This window comes from Pseudophryne corroboree, chromosome 9 (genome assembly GCF_028390025.1).
Source record: "Pseudophryne corroboree isolate aPseCor3 chromosome 9, aPseCor3.hap2, whole genome shotgun sequence".
Taxonomy (NCBI): Eukaryota; Metazoa; Chordata; class Amphibia; order Anura; family Myobatrachidae; genus Pseudophryne; species Pseudophryne corroboree.
In genome coordinates, this window is record NC_086452.1 from 97,866,362 (window position 1) to 97,879,300 (window position 12,939).

At 48.4% G+C, this 12,939-nt stretch overlaps 1 protein-coding gene across 3 annotated transcripts in view; it reads left to right on the forward strand.

Annotated features, from left to right (window-relative positions):
* The first annotated feature begins 3,322 nt into the window (after positions 1-3,322).
* The window catches only part of LOC134956737 (uncharacterized), a 36,721-nt gene continuing 27,104 nt past the window's right edge, over positions 3,323-12,939 (forward strand). For all 3 annotated transcript variants that reach the window (XM_063938715.1, XM_063938717.1, XM_063938716.1), the window contains exons 1-5: positions 3,323-3,367; positions 3,467-3,488; positions 3,611-3,629; positions 5,595-5,627; positions 9,045-9,092. In XM_063938715.1, coding sequence (XP_063794785.1) covers positions 3,341-3,367; positions 3,467-3,488; positions 3,611-3,629; positions 5,595-5,627; positions 9,045-9,092 — 149 coding nt within the window. In that variant the 5' untranslated portion in view covers positions 3,323-3,340. The remainder of the gene's footprint in view (positions 3,368-3,466; positions 3,489-3,610; positions 3,630-5,594; positions 5,628-9,044; positions 9,093-12,939) is intronic.

The window sequence follows — 12,939 nt, forward strand, 5'->3', positions numbered from 1 at the left end:
CTAAGTAACTGGACTACTAAGTAAAGCTATGTGTATATATATATATATATATATATATATATATACATATATAACAAAATGCACAGCAAAGACTGGATGTATATCACAGGGTACTTGTACTAAATAACCCTGAAGTTATGCACTTGTTCTTAACTAACACTGTCTAAATGACATGTAGAATACTCAAGTGTCCTGTAAAGGCACAGCGCTGATGAGGCAGGCGGCTTTACAGAGGAGACATTGTCCAGCAGTCCCAGAATAAGCTCAGCTTGTGTGTAATGGTGCCCAAACGCTGACAGGGAGTGAGGGAGAGAGAGAGATGCAGCTCCAGGGCGGGAACATTTCAGTAAATGGCCCCTGGGGCTGGGGGAGGGGCTACATGCAGAGGCGGGCTGGCCCGGGGGGCAGGGTGCCATGTGCGCCCCGGGCTACGCTACTGCCAAGGGTCACGGGCCGGCCGCCACCTTCCACTACACCAGCGGTGGCCAACCCGTGGCTCTCGAGCCGCATGCGGCTCGTAAGCTCCTGCGGCGCCTCCCACTGCCTTAGTCTGCAGTGCCTGGCGCCAGCCCGTGAGCCAATTAGAGCTCGCGGACCGGCAGCCAATCAGGAGTCTTAGCTGCCGGTCAGAGAACTCTGATTGGCTCACTGACCGGCACTTAATTAGAGAGAATCAACGCCCCTGGAGAGTGGGGACTGAGGGGCAGGAGAGGCGCACGCTGCGCTCTCCTCCCCTCACAAGCAGCAGACTGAGCAGAGCAGCTGCGCGGCGGTGAGCAGCACTTGGAGGGGCACAGTGTGGGGACATGTGTATCTTACACTGGGGGCATATCTGGCACTGGGGGGACGTGCATCTGGCACTGGGGGCATATCTGGCACTGGGGGGACATGTGTTTCTGGCACAGGGGGCATATTTGGCACTGGGGGGACGCGTATTTGGCACTGGGGACATATCTGGCACTGAGGGGACATGTGTATCTGGCACTGTGGGCATATCTGGCACTGGGGGGACATGTGTATCTGGCACTGTGGGGACATGTGTATCTTACACTGGGGGCATATCTGGCACTGGGGAGATGTGTATCTGGCATTGGGAGCATATCTGCATTATGAGGACATATATGTATCTGGCACTATGGGGGCATATATGTATCTGACACTATGGAGACATATATGTATCTGGCACTGTGGAGGAATATATGTATCTGGCACTATGGGGACATATATGTATCTGGCACTGTGGAGGAATATATGTATCTGGCTCTGTGGAGGAATATATGTATCTGGCACTGTGGAGGAATATATGTATCTGGCTCTGTGGAGGAATATATGTATCTGGCACTGTGGAGGAATATATGTATTTGGCACTATGGGGACATATATGTATCTGGCACTGTGGGGCATATATGTATCTGGCACTGTGGAGGAATATATGTATCTGGCACTGTGGGGACATGTGTATCTGGCACTCTGGGGGCATATATGTATTTGGCACTGTGGAGGCACCCATTTTTTGGTGTTCTTATACAGTATGTATGTATGTATGTATGTGGCACTGTACAGGGGCTTTATTTGTATGTGGCACTGTACACAACATGACTAAAAATGGAGTTATGACACAAGGTCATACTCCTAAAAACGTCAAACCGAAAGGTGTGCGCATAAAAATGGGGTGTGGCATTGTGACAACTATGCCACGCCCCCATTTTTGCTTGCGCACCGGCTCTTGCCCTTGATTACAGATCTTTTCTAGCTCTTTGCCACTGACTGGTTGGCCACTCCTGCACTACACAGCTCTGCTGAAGCCGCAGCCGCACTGACAAATTTATAATAAAGTATCTTTGGGATAATTTACACCAGGCCTAATTTTTTTTCCATTAATAAATATTTTTTTAAATAAAAAAACTCCATTTAAGATGGCGCCATTACTTATGGGCCAGTGCTCTGGACTTGCCCCCCAGGCTAAAAGTTGCCAGCCAGCCTCTGGCTACAGGTCATAGCCTTATCCCCTTGCTGGACTTCACCACCGTGTACTGCGGGGCCTATTTGAAACTGATTTTAAGAAATACGACCTGTGCCCCTTCCTTGCCCTGGTGGTCTAGTGGGGTCCCTGTACAGCCACAGTGTCCACGCCAGCGCGTGCGGTCCATCTCCGGAGACCGTGCCGGATCGCGATTTCAGCGGGTCCTGCCTGGGGGACACTCTTACCTCTTCCCGAAGATGCGGCCACGCGATCCAGGAGAGCAGCGGCGTGTGTGTGACTGAAGTGACCGGAGCCCTCCGCTGTAAGTACCTGGTAACCAGGGCGCTGGAGTATACAGCGCCGCTGGGGGAGGTGAGGGAGCTGCAGCACGATATGTCAGACTGACATATAGCACTTCTAAGTGCCTGTGCTGCGGCCCTTGAAGTCTTCTTTTCTTCAAAAAGCTCTTTTCAGGCTGCCTGCACTGCAGGTACCGACTTACAAATGGAGGGATACAGAGGAGGCGGCGCTATGCATCCTGGGAACAGTCAAAGCTTTTAGCCTGTTGGTGCCTCGGATCAAGATCCAACTCTACACCCTGATGTAATTCCCTGTTGAATCAGTGTACCCGCTGCAGAAAAACTGTTTATACGAAAAAATGTAACCAGCGGAGCCTGGGGGGGGCGGAGGGAACTTTTTACCTGGGACTGTTGGAGGGGCTCAGGGGGGTCCCGAGTCCCGCTGCCGCTCTTACCCATTGTAGGCAGCGGCACTTGGGGCAGGCAAAGAGGAGTGACTACTGCAGCAGCAGCCTCCCTCCCCAGCACAGCACACGCTGCTGTGTGCTGCACTAGGTAAAGAGGCGGCTGCAGAACAGTCTCTCACCACGATGTGCCAGTGATTGATCGCATCCAGCTGGCCACCCCTCCCCCCCCCCCCTAGTACGTGCGCCCATATATATATAAGAAGGAGGGGGCTGGCCACACCTCCGTGCATTGGCCACACCCCCATTGACTGGGCCCGGCACAGCTGTCGGCACCCCTGACTGTGACTACTGCATGCATCCCTGTAATGTACTTTTATTTATCTTGTCTAATGCAGTCTTACCTGTACCTGTACTGTGTATATACATGCAATGTAACTGGATTGTATTATACAGGTCCACGTTGTAAATTAACATGCTTAATGTTTGTCACCTGGACTAATAAAGATTTGGTTTGCTTGATATGACCATTACTGTAAATGGCACAGCATTACACCAGGATTACAGTGCTGAGACTCAGCCAACACAAAATGCAGGGCGCCCTTGTATGTTATATGTAGTATGTTATGTGATTTCTCAATTTAATACCATTTTATATTTTCTGTTTTTAGGAAATGTCTCAGGGAGACAAGAAAAGACCAGTAAGTAGTTGAACAAAATAATATATAGGAATGATAAATATATTTTACATAAGGATAACATTTATTCTCTACTTACACATTCCTTTTTTACCTTTACAGGCTGGGCTTACACTCATTAATGGTAAGTGCTGAGTTGTAAAACTACTGTTACACGTGGTTACACCGGCTAATATTGCTAATCAGTTTTATTTTATGCAAACATTTAAAAAAACATATGCTGAAATATAGATTTTTTTATTTCAGAGCCCCTGGCAGAGATCAGGTAATTGTATTATTTTAAATGTGTACAATCCACGTCTAATAAAACCACATTAATATAAGACACATTTATATACAAGCTGGTCTTCTGTTATATTATTTGATGGCCTTTCATAATCTGTGATCATTTTACTTGAATATACTTTGTAATCCCAGTTTTGCACATTTTAGGCCGTATTATAAACTGTGTGATGCTACTATGGCCAGATTTGGATGTTTGCTCTCCCCGTGGCTAGGGTGGCCAATCCTGGGATCACGATCGGAAGGATCGCGGGATTTAGGCCAAAAATCGTCCGGGAAGCTCCAATCCCGGGATTAAGGGATCAGGCGGCCCTTTGTTTTTTTTAAGACGGGCAGCGTTGAGCGTCCTCAGGACGTTCAGACGCTGCCCGGCTCCCTCCTCCCGGCTCCCCCTGTGCAGTGTGATGTGCAGTCACGCTGCGCAGTCAGCTGTCACACACCACCGGCTGCAGCCGAGCCTGCAGGATAACCCGTCGCCGAGCCTGCAGGATGACCCGCCGCCAACCAAAGCTGCTGCCGAGCCCGCAGGATGGCCGACCGCAGCCGCCGCCGAGCCCACAGGATGACCCGCCGCCGACCGCAGCCCCCGCTGAGCCCGCAGGATGACCCGCTGTCAACCCCGCAGGATGTGTGCCTACCTCCCTCCCCCATTGTTTGGTGAGTTATGTGTGCGGGCGGGAGGGGCGGGGTGGGGCGAGAGGGGCGGACACATAAAAAACAAACAAACCTGGGATTGACCGTTTTTCAATCACAATACCCGGGATTGAAAAAATGGCCCGGGATTGGCCTACCTACCCGTGGCCCATTCCAGAACTTAATTTATCCCCCAACTGGGACTGGTCTGAATTTCATTGAGGGAAAAGGGTGTGGCCTCAAGTAAAAGGGAGTGTCATAGCTAGATTTGGGTGTTGTCTGGATAGATTGGAGGCATCACCTAATTTGTCATGCTGGTAGGTTGCATGACATTGGCTATCGGGTAGTGTTTATACAACTCTCCACTTCTCAAAGGTGTCATTCACTTTTGTTTGGTTTCATGTCTTCAAGTCAAATTGAAACTTGATGGAAAATGAAAGACTGTATTCTTACAGTCAATGGGGGTCATTCCGAGTTGATCGCTCGCTAGCTACTTTTAGCAGCCATGCAAACGCTATGCCGCCTCCCACTGGGAGTGTATTTTAGCTTAGCAGAAGTGCGAACGCATGTGCAGGCGAGCTCTGCAAAAAAAAATTTGTGCAGTTTCAGAGTAGCTCTGAACCTACTCAGCGCTTGCGATCACTTCAGCCTATTCGTGTCCGGATTTGACGTCATACACCCGCCTAGCAAACGCCCAGCCACGCCTGCATTTTTTCAGACACGCCTGCGTCTTTGCAAACACTCCCTGAAAATGGTCAGTTGACACCCAGTAACGCCCCCTTCCTGTCAATCTTCTTGCGGCCGTCAGTGCGACTGAAAACTTCGCTACAACCTGTGCACAACCACAACGGGCTTTGTACCCGTACGACACGCGTGCACATGGCGGCCCATACGCATGCGCAGAAATGCCGATTTTTAGCCTGATCGCTGCGCTGCGAACAACGGCAGCTAGCGATCAACTCGGAATGACCCCCAGTGATTCTAGATCTGTGGTAAAGAATTGCTGTGTAGTGTCTGAAGTCTAATGAGTGCTGCAGCTCATCAGCGACACTAGAGCCGCCTGTATCATCGATTGACGCAGATGATGGGGTGGGCTTTTCTGTTGGAATTACTGTGCAGGGCAATGGAGGAGGTGGAACTAGTTCCTCCTACCATTACTCAGTTCCACCTCGTCTCCCCCCCCACACTTTAACCCCTGCTTAAAGCACAGAATAAATGTGGAAAAAGATGCAGAAAGGTATGCAAGTGTACTAAAGCAATCTGAAGGTGGAAAACCCCCTTAACTTTTCTTGTTTAACTTTTCTTTTTATAACAGTGAGGAGACTTTCGTCCCAAGAGTGAGATTTTAGTAAGTACCTACCTTCTCTTCTACGTATCTATTTGTCTATCAGATCATTCACAGATGATCCTTTAAAATATATATACTGTATATATATATATATATATATATATATATATACACTGCTCAAAAAAATAAAGGGAACACTAAAATAACACATCCTAGACCGGAATGAATGAAATATTCTTATTAAATACTTTGTTCCTTACATAGTTGAATGTGCTGACAACAAAATCACACAAAAATTATCAATGGAAATCAAATTTATTAACCCATGGAGGTCTGGATTTGGAGTCACCCTCAAAATTAAAGTGGAAAAACACACTACAGGCTGATCCAACTTTGATGTAATGTCCTTAAAACAAGTCAAAATGAGGCTCAGTAGTGTGTGTGGCCTCCTTGTGTCTGTATGACCTCCCTACAAAGCCTGGGCATGCTCCTGATGAGGTGGCGGATGGTCTCCTGAGGGATCTTCTCCCAGACCTGGACTAAAGCATCCGCCAACTCCTGGACAGTCTGTGGTGCAACGTGGCATTGGTGGATGGAGCGAGACATGATGTCCCAGATGTGCTCAATTGGATTAAGGTCTGGGGAACGGGCGGGCCAGTCCATAGCATCAATGCCTTCATCTTGCAGGAACTACTGACACACTCCAGCCACATGAGGTCTAGTATTGTCTTGCATTAGGAGGAACCCAGGGCCAACCGCACCAGCATATGGTATCACAAGGGGTCTGAGGATCTCATCTCGGTACCTAATGGCAGTCAGGCTACCTCTGGCGAGCACATGGAGGGCTGTGCAGCCCCCCAAAGAAATGCCTCCCCACACCATTACTGACCCACTGCCAAACCGGTCATGCTGGAGGATGTTGCAGGCAGCAGAACATTCTCCTTGGCGTCTCCAGACTCTGTCACGTCTGTCACATATGCTCAGTGAGAACCTGCTTTCATCTGTGAAGAGCACAGGGCGCCAGCGGCGAATTTGCCAATCTTGGTGTTCTCTGGCAAATGCCAAACGTCCTGCACGGTGTTGGGCTGTAAGCACAACCCCCACCTGTGGGCTTCGGGCCCTCATACCACCCTCATGGAGTCTGTTTCTGATCTTTGAGTAGACACATGCACATTTGTGGCTTGCTGGAGGTCATTTTGCAGGGCTCTGGCAGTGCTCCTCCTGTTCCTCCTTGCACAAAGGCTGAGGTAGCGGTCCTGCTGCTGGGTTGTTGCCCTCCTACAGCCTCCTCCACATCTCCTGATGTACTGGCCTGTCTCCTGGTAGCGCCTCCATGCTCTGGACACTACGCTGACAGACACAGCAAACATTCTTGCCACAGCTCGCATTGATGTGCCATCCTGGATGAGCTGCACTACCTCAGCCACTTGTGTGGGTTGTAGGGAGGTCATACAGGCACGTGGAGGCCACACACACTACTGAGCCTCATTTTGACTTGTTTTCAGGACATTACATCAAAGTTGGATCAGCCTGTAGTGTGTTTTTCCACTTTAATTTTGAGGGTGACTCCAAATACAGACCTCCATGGGTTAATACATTTGATTTCCATTGATAATTTTTGTGTGATTTTGTTGTCAGCACATTCAACTGGGTGTAGTATGGCTGACCGGCGGTCTCCTGACCGCCGGTCAGCTTACCGACGCCGGGATCCCGGCAGCATACCGACGCCGGGATCCCGGCGGGGAGGGGCGAGTGCAGCAAGCCTCTTGCGGGCTCGTCGCCACGGGTTCTATTCCACCCACGAGTGGAAATAGTCCCTGTTGGTCGGCATGCCGACCATCGGGATACTGAGCCGGCGGGATAGTGGAGGAGGTCATGTGACTGTCGGTCAGCAGACCGCCGGTCACATGAATACCACCCCATTCAACTATGTAAAGAACAAAGTATTTAATAAGAATATTTCATTCATTCAGATCTAGGATGTGTTATTTTAGTGTTCCCTTTATTTTTTTGAGCAGTGTATATATATATATATATATATATATATATTTATTTGATAGCATTACTCATATAGGGTCCCATTTATTATTAATTGCATTTGCAATGTGATCTAGGCATGTTATAAGCACCCAGAATCGCATTACAGGATGCAATTACATCGGCGGTATGTAACATTTTACACCCACAGGGACACAGGCTCTAAAAGGAGCCCATATGCTGTCATGTGCTCAGTGTGGAAGCAGAATTACTGCATATGCGCTGTCCCACTGACCACACATGCACAGCGACCATTTCCAGGGAACGTTCCTGCGGCTGGCTGCATCTGCTCGGTGTAGCCCATAGGCTACAGTGGCCTACAATTGGTGAATGTGGCAGCATAGCATAGAAACCTATGGGGGATGTGGCTGCCGACAGGAGTGGAGGGATTACAGCAGATATCGGATGATAGGTGTGGTGGTCCCTCCTACTTACATTTAGGTGATACTAAATATTTGCAGTTAACCCCTGAAAATTTGTGTTTTTGGGGAATAAACAGCAAACATTTCTTGACAAATGGACCCCATAGTTTCCTTATAGAATGAGAACAATACAGGCTTATTGCATATGCCAAGTCCTAACATGATACACATTGGAAACGTTAGGACCAGGAACACGGGCTGTCTGGCAACATTTATATCCCAAGTGGTCCAGTGTGCCACCAGTAGGGATGTAGCCCAGTCATGGAGGTGGCGTGCCTAGCACTAGACTGCACTCCAGCCCCTTTCCTCTCCATCTTTTTGGAAATGCATCATGTACCAATGTTTGGGTCATCCACTAAACTCAAGCAGGGTGCATCTCCCAACTATCCCCATAGCCAGGAAAGGTTCTGGCTGTGAGGGACCGTCGTCCAATATCTGATAACAGCAGGACACTAAATTTAAAATCATCAGGGAATGTATGTCAGTATGCAGGTACCTTAAAACTTGCAAAGACAGCAGTCTACCTCTGCAATCAGCTACCTGCCATTACATGGGACGGCCTCAGCAATACATATTGACCCTGCACAGTGTCAATTCTTGTTTGTCTCTGAGGTCAAAACATAGAACCCCTCAGTCCAGATCAGGCCACGGCCTCCCCTTAGTCACTGCCTGCCCTGAACTCACACCAACTCCTATAATGTCTTCTCCAGGAGAATCCCGGAGAGGAGATGCAGATGGCAGCGGTTGGTGGTGGGGGTCTATTTGTATCATTAGTCCCCACAATCATCACATACGTATGTCATATCACCCTGCGCCCTCTGGAAAGACACTCCATTTCTGGTGTTATTAGTAACATGACGGCAGCATATTGCTGGGGTCGTGGGTTTGATTCCAACCAATGAACTATCTGTGTTGGGGTTTGTATGAATATAACTGAAAATAACTATATTATACAGCTATATTGTAGGGATAATATGATTTTATTTCTCACGTTCTGTTTTTTTGCTCTGTGTTATAGCATTGGCAGTGAGGGTGATGAGCCTGGTGGCGAGCCTGTGTACACTGAGTATGTATATTATTATAATGTGCTTTATTGCAGAATAATAGCTGGTAGTGTAGTCTAGTCACAGTCATCATTATACCTCCATCCTACCCCCTATCTGACAGTCTATACATATATCACATTACCTTGTAGGTCACCCCAAAGTCTCCCAATAGACTGAGACACATTACCAATCTGTCTGTCTACACAGAGACTCCATAAGGAACTATGCAGTGTGTGTGCTATGCAGCATCTTCCATGCACACTTTGATCACACATTCATGTATAAGAACGCAGAGTACAATACTGTAGTCACCAACATAGAGTTGTCCCTGACAGAGTCCCTGTTTTATATTATTGACCAATGACTGCTGATACCCCTTTTCCATCTATTACGTGGGTCGCAGCCGGGAGCCTGACACGGGTGCTACCCGGCTGCGACCCACATCTGCCCCCTTTCCATCTGCCGTTTCCAACCTGGCGTATTGCCGGGTTGGTGACGTTGCCGGTGATGAGGCAGGGGCGGCGCTGGGAGATCACATGATCTCTCAGCGCCGCCTTCCCATACAGTGTGAACGGCAGCCGTGTCGCTTCCGTTTACACTGCACAGCTTACCGGGTTGAACCCGTGTTCAACCCTGCAAGCTACCTGAGTTGGAATACCGGGTCAATCGACCTGGATTATTCCAACTCAGCCCTTTTATACCAGCCAGCAACATGGATTATGGGGGTAATTCCAAATTGATTGCAGCAGGAAATTTTTTTATCAGTTGGGCAAAACCATGTGCACTGCAGGGGGGGCAGATATAACATGTGCAGAGAGAGTTAGATTTGGGTGTGGTGAGTTCAATCTGTAATCTAAATTGCAGTGTAAAAATAAATCAGCCAGTAATTACCCTGCACAGAAACAAAATAACCCACCCAAATCTAACTCTCTCTGCACATGTTATATCTGCCCCCCCTGTAGTGCACATGGTTTTGCCCAACTGCTAAAAAATTTCCTTCTGCGATCAACTTGGAATTACCCCCTATGCACGTTCATGTGCAATAACCCATGTTGTATGCTGGCTGGTGGAAAAGGGGTATGAGTCCAGCATCCCTGCTTTAGCTGCTGGATACAATTCTATTAAACAACATCTCATGCTGTATAGCAGTGGTCAAGGTTCTTTTGCTATCAGGGCTCTGATAGGGTGACAGGTATGGCTCATAAATCTATGCTGAATAAGGGGATGTAGCTGTGGTATCCGGACTCTGGGTCGACACCCATTGGTCGACAGTGGCTAGGTCGACATGGCCATTAGGTTGACATGAACAATGTCGACATGAAAAAAGGTCGACATGCGTTTTTCACATTTGTTTCTTTTTTTAAAAACCTTTTCATACTGTATGATCCACGTGGACTACGATTGGGAACAGCAACCTGTGCCAAGCGCAGCGGTAGTGGAGCGAGGCACCCTGCCCGAAGCATGGTGAGCGAAGCGAGCCATGCGAGGGGACACGGTGCACTAATTGGGGTTCCCGGTAACTTACCGAAGAACACGACACAAAATAAACATGAAAGACTCACGTCGACCTTTTTACATGTCCACCTTGTTCATGTCAACCTAATGGCCGTGTTGACCTAGCCACTGTCGACCAATATGTGTCGACCTAATGGGTGTCGACCTAGAAACTGTCGACCCTGAGTCCCATACCCGTAGCTGCACCCGTTCCTTGTGATATGGCCCTCCACCCCAGGCTCCATAACATACACTGTCCATTCATGATAAAAATGAAGCAGGTTTAATAATTAGATGTAGGTTTCAGTCACCTGGCACTATTTACAAGGACACAGGGGTAAATTTACTAAGCTCCCGATTTTGACCGAGATGCCGTTTTTTCATCAAAGTGTCATCTCGGTAATTTACTAAGCAATAATCACGGCAGTGATGAGGGCATTCGTAATATTTTGAAGTCCTAGGAAAAAAATCACGAATGAATACACCATCGGTCAAAACGCGGCTGTTTAAGTATGAATCTCGGTCATTTACTAAGAAGTGCAAAGCAAAAAAAAAAAAAACACTGCCGTGAAAAATTACAACTCGTAAAAAAGTGCTAAAAAAAAACAGACCTTTTTTTTTTATTCGTGATTGGATAGGCATGCACGGATCCATGAGATCCGTGCATGTATATCAGTGGGAAGGGGTGGGAAAGTGCTTATTTTTTCAAAAAAAATTGCGTGGGGTCCCCCCTCCTAAGCATAACCAGCCTCGGGCTCTTTGAGCCGATCCTGGTTGCAGAAATATGGGGAAAAAATTGACAGAGGTTCCCCCATATTTAAGCAACCAGCATCGGGCTCTGCGCCTGGTCCTGGTTCCAAAAATACGGGGGACAAAAAGAGTAGGGGTCCCCCATATTTTTAAAACCAGCACCGGGCTCCACTAGCTGGACAGATAATGCCACAGCCGGGGGTCACTTTTATATAGTGCCCTGCGGCCGTGGCATTAACAATCCAACTAGTCACCCCTGGCCGGGGTACCCTGGGGGAGTGGGGACCCCTTCAATCAAGGGGTCCCCCCCCCAGCCACCCAAGGGCCAGGGGTGAAGCCCGAGGCTGTCCCCCCCCCATCCAATGGGCTGCGGATGGGGGGGCTGATAGCCTTTGTTGTAAAAGAAAAGATATTGTTTTTAGTAGCAGTACTACAAGTCCCAGCAAGCCTCCCCCGCATGCTGGTACTTGGAGAACCACAAGTACCAGCATGCGGCGGAAAAACGGGCCCGCTGGTACCTGTAGTACTACTACTAAAAAAATACCCAAATAAACACAAGACACACACACCGTGAAAGTATAATTTTATTACATACATACACACATACATACATACTTACCTTATGTTCCCACGCAGGTCGGTCCTCTTCTCCAGTAGAATCCAAGGGGTACCTGTTGAAGAAATTATACTCACGAGATCCAGGGGTCCAGGGTCCTCGGGGAATCCAGGTGTAATCCACGTACTTGAAAAAAATAACAAAACGGACACCCGAGCCACGCACTAAAAGGGGACCCATGTTTGCACATGGATCCCCTTTTCCTGACTGGCAGAAACCCACTCTGACTGATGTCTAAGTGGGTTTCAACAGCCAATCAGGGAGTGCCACGTTGTAGCACTCTCCTGATCGGCTGTGTGCTCCTGTCCTAACTGACAGGCAGCACACGGCAGTGTTACAATGTAGCGCCTATGCGCTACATTGTAACCAATGCTGGGAACTTTCTGCTCAGCGGTGACGTCACTTTAGGTCAACCGCAGGGCAGAAAGTTCCCAGCATTGGTTACAATGTAGCGCATAGGCGCTACATTGTAACACTGCCGTGTGCTGCCTGTCAGTTAGGACAGGAGCACACAGCCGATCAGGAGAGTGCTACAACGTGGCACTCCCTGATTGGCTGAAGAAACCCACTTAGACATCAGTCAGAGTGGGTTTCTGGCAGTCGGGAAAAGGGGATCCATGTGCAAACATGGGTCCCCTTTTAGTGCGTGGCTCGGGTGTCCGTTTTGTTATTTTTTTCAAGTACGTGGATTACACCTGGATTCCCCGAGGACCCTGGACCCCTGGATCTCGTGAGTATAATTTCTTCAACAGGTACCCCTTGGATTCTACTGGAGAAGAGGACCGACCTGCGTGGGAACATAAGGTAAGTATGTATGTATGTGTGTATGTATGTAATAAAATTATACTTTCACGGTGTGTGTCTTGTGTTTATTTGGGTATTTTTTTAGTAGTAGTACTACAGGTACCAGCGGGCCCGTTTTTCCGCCGCATGCTGTTACTTGTGGTTCTCCAAGTACCAGCATGCGGGGAGGCTTGCTGGGACTTGTAGTACTGCTACTAAAAACA